Source organism: Mastigoproctus giganteus, chromosome 4 (assembly GCF_048544385.1).
Source record: "Mastigoproctus giganteus isolate SK-2022 chromosome 4, ASM4854438v1, whole genome shotgun sequence".
Classification (NCBI taxonomy): domain Eukaryota; kingdom Metazoa; phylum Arthropoda; class Arachnida; order Uropygi; family Thelyphonidae; genus Mastigoproctus; species Mastigoproctus giganteus.
In genome coordinates this window covers 40,876,850-40,887,775 of record NC_143578.1, presented here as the reverse complement: position 1 = coordinate 40,887,775, position 10,926 = coordinate 40,876,850, and the positions used below count along the sequence as shown (strand labels likewise).

Genomic DNA, 10,926 nt, shown 5'->3' with positions numbered 1-10,926 from the left:
CTTTCATAGGATGAAGGTTTTGCACTAACCTCAAGGTTTCACATCATTACATAAACTGTAAAAGTGTCTTATTAGCTTTAAATTAAATTACTGCAACATTTGATTTTGATTTCAATCAAAATTGTTTCACAGCCATAAATACATATTTATAATATAACAGCTGATTAAAAAAATACTTTGATATTTCATAATTTCTAATTAAAAAAATTAAATTTTGCTTAATTTTAAACTAAACTTTTAAACAGTTAAATTTTATCAATAAAAACAACCCTTCTTTATACATCAACCACCTTCAAAGGAACTGCAGTAAACTGGAATAGTGGAGTAAATGTACAACTTTGATTATACTTTAAGATTATAAAGTTTATTTCAACATAAGCCGGAATGGTAGAGTAGGATACAGTTTAAACAGCGACATCCATTCTTTACGCTTCTCTGGATTCTGAAAGCAAAAATATTCTTAAAATATTTCAATTATACTAATTATGCATTAATTATCTAAAACAGTTCTATTACATTTCACTGAAGAAATATTTCAGGAATGTCTTATTCACAGTGAATTTTCCATTCACTGAAAAACTGAGTATTAAAATGAAATGGTATTTAGACTATAAGGCGTAAGCCTCAAGTCATGGAAAAGTCTAGACTACGTATAAGTATAGTGCGAAAGCATCAATAATACATAGCCAAATCTGAATGAACAGAATATTAGCAAAGCGGCATCGTTTTAAGTTATCTCATATTGTGAATACCTTCACGAGTTGCCATGATATTGCACTATTTCGAAGAATAAGTAATGCTTCACCTGAGAATAAGACTAATGTTACTTATTCTCAGATGGATACCACCACCCAGACGGCACCGTTTCAGGGCTTTTTGTATTTGTGTGGGATAATAACTCAACTATCCAGTTGCCCCTATTAGACTTAGAAAAGCAAAAAGGTAGAGGGAAAGGGAAAGTAATACTAGGAATGGAAGAGGAAAAGAAATGGTGTAGAAGAATGAAAGGGACAGTAACTCTTTCAATTCACACCACTCAAAAACTCAACTCCTCGAATAGGCAACACTTCCCCAGTGGAGAAGGCTGTTGTTACCTATTCTTGAAAACTCCAGACATCATCAGGCTCCCCCTGGTGCCGTTTCAGGGCTATTTTTGTATATGTGTGGGATAATAACTCAACTATCCACTTGTCCCTATTTAGACTTAGAAAAGCAAAAAGGTAGAGGGAAAGGGACAGTAACTCCTTCAACACACACCACTCAAAAACTCAAACTCCTCAAATAGGCAATGCTTCCCCAGTGGAGAAGGCTGTTGTTACCTATTCTTGGAAACTCCGGACATCATCAGGCTCCCCCTGGTGCCGTTTCAGGGCTATTTGGCCCTTCTTCGGTGAGTGGGTAGGTACCCAAGTGATGCAATGATGGCAAAACAGTTATGAAGAATAACTCCACAACATGAGAGATGCCTGATGGTGTATGATGTATTTAGACTATAAAGTGTTTAGGGCGTAAGCCTCAAGCTATGGAAAAGTCTAGACTATGTATAAGTATAGTGCGAAAGCATCAATAATACATGACCTTATCCATCTGAGAATAAGTAACATTAGTCTTCTCAGGTGAAGCGTTACTTATTCGAAGTAGTGCAATATCATGGCAACTCGTGAAGGTATTCACAATATGAGATATAACTTAAAACGATTCGCTAATATTCTGTTCATTCAGATTTGGCTATGTATTATTGATGCTTACGCACTATACTTATACATAATGAAATGGCATATGGTAAAATCACGTTACAATGAAGGTCTCACAAGAATGAAATTTCATTGTACAGATATTTCAATCTAATGAATATTTATTATATTCATTAGATTTGAAATCAATCTATTATGTCAATTCCCTGGCATTTTTTCAGCTGCGGAGGGAACTTGGCCTTCATATATGTGCTTCACTGTTAGTACGCATAACTTCGGCAATAAATATTTATTTATTTATTTATTTTTCTAGTTTTTTAAAAGAACTATTACCATTCAAATAAGTTTTGCTGCCGTTTTATAACATATATAAAATAACGAACTCTGACTTCAGAAATACAGTACAGTAGATGCAGCTTATTGTTAAATGTTCACATATTAATAGATTAATTTGTTTGACTTTTTTTTACACATTAATGCAACTGAATAGCACAATTTACAATGTTTGATTTCAGACTGAACCAAAGGCAAATTGGATTAATTCTAATCCTTTCTTTTTTAGCATAAAAAGTGGGCTGCCTTTGGGAACGTTTCTAGATCAGTGGTCTCATAATGGCTTAAGGATTTTTTTATTTTATTTCAATTGCACATTTCCCCCACCTTCTCTTCAGGGATGGGGAAAAGAGAAGTACAGGAATGGAATTTCATATTATTACAGACTTGCAGGTATCAACATACACCATTCAATTTTTTTATATTTTTAACTGTGAGATTTTTAATGAAAGGTGCCAGTATGCTTAAAGTCACCAGATTTTCTGTAACTCACACAAGGATACTTCATTATAATGCCACTGTGCGATTTACTCAAAGAGGTAACTACCATCAGGAGTAAATGGAAGGGTTTTTGCTTTCGTAAAGGTGACTACAGTGGTCTGACAGTTTTTAAATTCTGTACAGTGGGACCAATTGATGATGTTACCAACAGCAGATTCTAAATGGGAAGCATTCAAAGAATGCTGTAAGGAGTGTAAGGAAATCAGGCGACAACTCAGTGTTGTTATGGGCCTATATGAGAGCTTGAAGGACAGGGTGGATGCCCTCGAAGGAACTAAATTGAGGGGCCCATCAAGCTCTCAGCTGCCCACATCAACGCCAGAGCTTGCACTTGATCATCCTGCAACACAGCAGCAACCCACAAGGCAGAATGTGCTGGTCCCACAGGAACTAGTAGTAGTTGGTGACTCTACTGTCAGGGAAACGGGGAACATGCTTTGTAAAAAGGATAGGTGGAACAGGACCAGGGTATCTCTGCCAGGGGCAAAAGTTGATGACGTTGTAGAGCGGATATCATCTTTTAAGGGCACAAAAGGTGATATAGTTGTACACGTTGGCGCTAATGATATTAAGAGTAGGAGACTAGCGGAATTACTTAACAAGTACAGGTAAATGTTGAAAAAAAGCCGTGAATTAGGGTTGAATTTGAAAGTGTCTGCAATTCTGCCCAGACACGATAGGAGGGAGTATATGATGAGAGCCTTGTCGATCGATTCAGCCCTGGAAAGATTGTGCAAGGGTCAAGGAGTAGAATTTTTTTCAGCCTGGTCTGTACTTGTTAACAGGAGAGACTGCTTCTACAGGGATGGGATACACTTAAATAGAAAGGGTGTAAGAATATTTGCTGATGCTATCGAGGTAGTTTTAGGTGGGTCGGAAAACTGCTAGCTTGGGGGATACAAGGACTAATAGATTAACAGTAGCCACTGGCAGAGGTGAAAGTGATTCTTGCACTGCTTCTATTGGAATGAGCAGAAGCCTGGAAAACAAGATGCAGGATATTTCAGAGACTGCTGGGAGTCATTGCGGTACAAGCAAACACATGGGTTGTGTTAGGGTAGCTAAGAATAGGAACAGGTGCATCTATACTTGCATGTACACCAATGCTAGGAGTTTGGTAAATAAATTTGATGGATTTGAGGTATTCCTCAAAACATCAAAGGCAGATATTGTTGGGATATCAGAGACGTGGTGTCACACAGATATAAGGAATGCAGAACTGCAATTTGGGGAGTTGTTGTTATGTTATTATTTGAAAGCTATTGACGCAAGAGCAGCTTAGGCTATAATGCGCCTAGCTGCAATTTGGGGAGTACAATGTGTACAGAAAGGATAGACAGGAGAGGAAGGGAGGAGGGGTTATGCTATTAGTTAAGAAACACACAAAATCCAAGGAAGTGAAGCCAGTCGACATTGCTGGACAGTGCAGTATCGAGTCAGTTTGGTGTGACATAAGCATTGGGAGATCAAAATTGAGAGTAGGAGTGTGCTATAGGCCTAATGACTCTGATGAGTATAATAAGAAACTGTACAGGGAAATAGTAGGCCAGTAAATCAGAGTCTTATAATGGGGGATTTTAATTTCCCAGATATTGACTGGAATTTGTGGATTGGTCACTCACACACTAGCAAGGCTTTTGTGGATTTATTGGATGATTATTTTCTACGTCAGCATGTTCGGGAGGCAACTAGAGGAAGTAATACTCTTGATTTGATTATCAGTAGTGATTCTTCATGCATTAAGAATCTGCAGATACAGGAACCACTAGGTGGCAGTGATCACCGTGTGCTGAAGTGGGATTTACTCAAAGAGGTAACTACCATTAGGGGTAAAGGGAAGGGTTTTTGCTTTCGTAAAGGCGACTATGATGGTCTGAGAGAGTATTTAAATTCTATACAGTGGGACCAACTGATGACGTTATCAACAGCAAATTCAAAATGGGAAGCATTCAAAGAACTTATCTTGGAAGCTACTAGGCTTTACATACCAAAGAAATATTGTTCAAGGTTTAGGCCTAAATGGATGTCAGATTAACTAATGAGACATATGGCAGAGAAGAAAAATACATGGGATACATATAAATGAATAGGTGACATGGAAGCCTATGATAGATATAAGCTGGTGTGTAACCAAGTCACAAAGGAGATTAGGCATGTAAAGGCAGATTATGAGAAATCCTTGGCAAAGGATGCAAAGAAAAACAGAAAAGAGTTCTTTACCTATGTAAACTCTAAAAGGAAAGGGATGAATCAGATTGGTCCACTGGATATTGATGGTTCAACAGTTGAGGATCCTGCTCAGGTGGCTAACAAACTAAACAAATCTTTTGCATCTACATTCACACCTGAGGAGTTATTCATAAAGGGGATTGCCAGAGGTAAAGTAAACTCTGGCAGTGAGCTAAGTGATTTTGTAATAACTGAGAGGGAAGTAGAGGAGAAATTGAGGATAAACATAAAAAAGGCACCCGGGGTGGATGGGATCTATCCAGTTATATTAAAGGAGGCAGCAAAGGAAATAAGCAAACCCTTAGCCATAATTATGACAGCTTCTTTGGACTCAGGGGAGGTACCCATAGACTGGAGATGTGCAAATGTGACCCCGATTCACAAAGGAGGATCAAAGGCTGACATAAGTAATTATAGACCTGTGAGTTTAACTTCTGTTCCGGGGAAATTAATCGAGGCACTGGTCAAAGAAGCACTGCAGGCAGGGCTGGTGCTATCATTAGGCCAAGTAGGTAGCCGCCTAGGGTGCAGATCTCAGAGGGGCACAGTACTGACCTTTGAGGGGGACAAAGTTTTATAGAGATTAGTTTTTTTAACCCATGTAAAAAATGAAACTGAAAATTTATATTTTTTAATTTAAGATAAATATCACAAGAGTTCTAGGAATTATAATTAATCATAAAGTCTTATAAAAAAATTCTATATACTGTTTTTTTTTTCTTTATCCTTTTTATATGTTTATTTTACTTCTTGAAATTTTGTGATTTTTTGGGTATGAAAAAAATCTGTTATTCTTCTTATTTGGCAACGTGTGTTGTTTACAGCTGGATACGTTACTTACGTCAGTAGTTTTCAACCTTTTTTTAATAACGGCACCCCTACTCAATTTTCTGCCTGTTAGATCCGATTCTCTGTGTGTGTGTGTGTGTGTGTGTGTGTGTGTGTGTGTGTGTGTGTGTGTGTGTAAAAAATATTAAAAAATATATATGTTATGCGATAGTTATATAATAATTTTATTCTTTATATAGAGGTAATAAGTAAACTTCAATTATAGATCACCACAAAATTAAAAAGATACTGTACACCTTTTTATAAGGAAATAAACATAAATTAAAAAAATATATAATAAGTTTAAGTAACTTAAACCCAAATTATATGGCACCCCTGGAATGTTGTTGTGGCACCCCAGTTGAAAACCACTGCATTACGCCATGCTGTCATCGAACGAGTAACAGCATGTTTGTGTAATATTCATGTAATTTGTGTTATATCTTATAAATTTCTGATAATATTTGACTTTTATTTTATATTTCGAAGAATTTTATTGTTGAAGGTAATATCAGTTGAACATGCCCAGGCTTCACAGCACTTGACCTGAAGAAATTGGTGACAAAATTTGCCAAGGAAAATTTGCCAAGGCTTGCAAAGTGAGATTTTGATGTGCCTGAAATTGAAACTTTTAAGAGACTTAAATTTTAAAATCACAATTCAAGATTATTCCAAATGATTTGTGTGCTAAAACATTTTTCTTTTGTATTTGAGAAAGATATTTCTTATAATTTAAAATAAATTTAGCAGTTTCAAGTTTTCTGCTTTTTATTTTTTCTACAAGATACCTGTTTTTGAAAATTGAAGTTGCAAATTTTTTTTGGGGGTGCAAGTCATTAGCCTTGCCTAGGATGCAAAACAGCCTGGGACTGGCACTGACTGCAGAATCATCTAGACAAGACTTAAGTTATAGTTCGGACAAAGCATGGGTTTGTTAAGGGAAAGTCTTGTCTGACCAATTTGATTAGATACTATGATGTGGTTACAAAGGAACTGAATGCAAAAAATAATTTTGATATCATATTAGCATTAGCAGAGGCACATGATGCAAGAAAGCAAGTTTATACAGCATCAGCCAAAAAACAAACCCACTCCCATTTCACCCCTCCATTCGTTCGAAATACCTGTCCAGCTGAGCCTTAAATTTATTTAGGCTATCAACTTCCACGACAAGGGATAAAAGTCTGTTCCACCAACCAACTACCCGCTGGCTAAAGACAAATTTCCACACATCTATCCTACATCTGTCTTTCCTCAATTTGAATTTATGCCCTCTCAGGTGATTATTCTGAGCAAGAAGAAGTATCCCATCGGCATTGAGCATGCTCAAACCATTCAAGGCTTTATCCTCTATATACCTCTATCAGATCACCTCGCCGGTGCCTAGTCTCCAGACACTAATTTGCAAAACTTAAGCCTTTCTTCGTAAGAGCAACCCTCTGTTCCATTCACTAATCTTGTTGCCTTTCTCTGTACTCGTTCCAGGAGCTCTACATTCTTCTTGAAATGAGGCCTCCAGACCTGTATACAGTACTCAAGGTGTGGCCTGACCATTGCCTTATACAAGGGAATAATCATCTCCTTATTCCTGACAGAAATATTCCTGTATATCATTGACAAGACTCCATTTCGTACTCTGGCAGCCTGTCTGAACTGCTCAGAAAACTTCATATCTGACTGCACAGTTACCACAAGGTCTCTTTCATTCTCCACTACCCTGAGTGTAATACCACATAGTTGGTACATTTCTCTGGGGTTACTGCTACCCATACGTAGCATTTGCATTTGTCAATGTTAAACTTCAGTTGCCACTTCTCAGCCCATCTACCCAACTTTTCCAAATCCTGTTGCAGCAGCATACTGCCATTATTGTTATTAACAATCCTGTCAACCTTTGTATCATCTACAAACTTTGATATACATTCATCAATATATTGATAAATATACAAAACAACAATGGGCCCAACACCAAATCCTGAGGGACACTACTAATAACAGTCTATATAGAGCAGTACCAATTGATTACACTCATTTGAGCATGATCATTAAGGAATGTGGAAAGCAAATTATATGATACTTAAATAATTTGCTATATCCTTCAAATCTTAAATTTTTTTTCAAGCAATTGAAGTTTAAATTTTTTATTTCTTCCTTAGCAGTAACACATGACATTTGCTCAATGCAGTGTTCTAGGTGATGAGTTATGGATATCACTAGTAAAACTAAACTGATATTTGTTTATTTTGCTCCGATCATCCATGATTTTAATATAAAGTTTTGATTTCTTATCAGAAAATTTTACTGAAATGAGACTTATGAAGCAGCTATAAAGTTTATGACCTGGAAATATTTTTTTATAGTGAAATTTTCATTAAAATGGTATTTGTGGTAATGAGTTTTTTTTTTTTTTTTTTTTTTTTTTTAACTTTACAGCAAAGGTAGTATTGAACACAATAAAGTTATTCAAACTGAAGCCGAGCTAAAAGGCAATTTGCAAGTGTTCTTTGAGACAATACAAACTTGGCAAAACAGTTTTCATTAAGGTGACTATCTGCACTTGGATGCTAATACTACTGAAACAGCTTATCATTATTTATACAAATAAATAATGATAATATTTACAAAAGAAGTGCCATTCATGAACAGTGTAATGTCAAGGCAACTACAGGTGATGACACTGCATGAGAGCTTGATATCACTTATAGAAAGCTTAAAAGTCTAAAGATAAATCTTTTAAGTGGAGCTACAGATTTTTACAATATTTCTAAATGGGCAGGAATATGGAAAAGAAAACTGTATTTTGATTTTGCAGAGAGGCAAAAATTTCCGCTGAACATAAGAAAGCTTACCAGTTTTTTACAAAGTATATAAATCTGATGATTAATAAGTTTCAATAAAACTTTATACATAGAAGTATGTCGAGAGAGCTTGATCTTAAAGGCCATTAAGCAGATCCTGAAAATATAGAAAGACTTGGTATAACCAGTTATACTTATAATATATAAGTAGGCAATAGTTTTAAAGATAAATAGCACTAATTTTGATTAAATAGAACATTGCAACTCCATTTATTCTAAGATAAATTCAAGATATCATATGAAAATTTAACAAAACTATGGAAAGAAAATTGATAGCATAAGCTTGTTTTGTTTTTGAATTTAGGGCACTGGTAACTACAGCAATGGTGTGTGTGTGTGCCATCAAGTTTCTTCCCACAATATTAAACTATGAAAATTAATTAGTATTAGCTATATGATACAAGGAAGCTACAGGCTTTTGCTGCACCAGTTAAAAAATAAGAATAAAAAATTACATAATAAAATAAAATGAACTAAATAAATAGTAATAAAAATACAAAAGATAAAGTAAATAATTAAATAAAGTATAAACTATGTACTTATGTATCTCCTCATGTAATACTTATTCAACTGAACTCTGAATTTCCCCAACTACCTACAGAGGCAACTTATTTCAGTAATTAATAACTCGCTAATTAAAACTTCCTACAATCAACTCTAAACCTCTTCCCCTGTAATATTAATTTATGGTTCCTAGTTCCTGAATCATTCATAACAGTGAAAATTTAATGCCACCCTTTATTCATTCAGAGTCTTATAGACCTTGATGAGGTCTATAAGGATATTTGTTTCTCAAGGTAATTTCAAGCGCATTTCAGATACATTTGTATGTATGAACTGCCCGAAATTTTCCCAGTATGTACCCATCTCTTATTTGCGTTTGTAACTAATATTAGACAGTTTAATGCATGGCAGCAAGAAAATAGTTTTGAAAACTAGAACAGGACACTGCACCTGTCAGCGGCTACTGTTATCTGATTTTGTCTTGCATATGCTGAAATCCATCAATTTGTGGATCTGGAATTCAGATCCATAAGTTGATGGAATTATAAGTGATACATTAATAGATGTTGAGGACATTATTGTTTCGAAACAACAGAAGTAACAACAAATTATTATTATTATTTATTTATTATTTATTTTTTTTTCAATTTAAAAAAAATTCTGGTTTGATTTTTTACAATAAGTTTACTCTAATGTTGGAAAATCAAGTCAAAATAAAAAGAAATTAATATTTGAAAGAATTTGTACAGAGTTTTTATTTTTACAAAACTTCATATCAAAAATAAATCAAAATATAAATAAGTCTTCTGCTCTCAGTTCCCCCGTAGAGAGTATGTAAAGGAAATAAACACAGTAGATTCTCGATTTTTCGGGATGGATGGTAAAAAGAAATTCCCAGTTAATCGAAAAATACAGTAAGTCCCCGACATACGTAAGAGATACGTTTCAGGACTTCTTATGTAAGCCAAGTTTTACGTAACTCTGGAATGATTAATAAAATATTGCTGCTATATCCCTAATATGCCAAAATTACAAAAACCACAATGTCCTCAGAAGAATGAAGAAAAATAGTTATATATTTTTAATTAATTCAATTAAAAACTTTGTGGGGACAGCGGTGAAGTAGCCGGAGTGGTACATAAGAAAAGAAAACAAAAAAGGAAGAAAAAATGCATGTTATTGTACTGTAAAAACTGATATATATTTCGTAGTCTTGGTTATTATAGTTGACCTTCATTGGTGCTGATCGATTCGCCGCTTCTCGTATTCTCTCTTTCTCCTTTATTGTGTTCACTGTTGCCACTGACAAATCTGAATTCCGTGCGATACTCATTAATGTTTGGCCATTTTCATATATCGTTACTATTTTAATTTTCTGATCCGACTCTATCGCTTTCCTTTTCTTGATAAATTTACTAGTACTCACTGTCACTTATTCTCTTAGTCGGCACCATGATAACAGTCAAAATTAAATTTTCTGTAAAGAACAAGGTTATCACCCCATGCGAGCTCACATTTTACTAAAGCACATTTCTGGAGGTCACTGCCAAAAAACAATAAAAACAATTTGCACTTTCCGGGTTATTGGGCTTGTCTGTAGTGTAACCAATTATAAACGGGTAGTAAACTCGATCTTATTGCATTTGCTATAGTACCGATAGCTGGAATTCTGTGGGTTTTTACGTTATTATGATGAAATGTGTGTCCCCTTCACTGAAAGCTTCAGTCATACAAGTCCAAATCTACATAAGTCGGGGACTTACTGTATCAAAAAATGTTCAGAAATGTACGTAAAATGTATGGCAATAGATAAAAAATGAAAAAATTTACCACGCACTACTCAGGTATCCAATACGCGAGTAGTGCGTATTGGACACGCATTTATGTTTTGTGATGTCGATTTTAAATCGAATAGTACAATTTCGCGTATGGTTTGGTCACCAACATTATAATGGTTCATTAGAGATTTAATGGATGCA

At 35.1% G+C, this 10,926-nt stretch overlaps 1 protein-coding gene across 1 annotated transcript in view; it reads right to left on the bottom strand.

Annotated features, from left to right (window-relative positions):
* Positions 1–364: 364 nt before the first annotated feature.
* The window catches only part of LOC150086646 (telomerase reverse transcriptase-like), an 83,952-nt gene continuing 73,390 nt past the window's right edge, over positions 365–10,926 (bottom strand). Inside the window, exons 17-18 of the mRNA XM_090372216.1 lie at positions 8,435–8,540; positions 365–442 (exon numbers count right to left, since the gene is read on the bottom strand). Of these exons, the coding sequence (XP_090228342.1) occupies positions 365–442; positions 8,435–8,540 (184 nt within the window). The remainder of the gene's footprint in view (positions 443–8,434; positions 8,541–10,926) is intronic.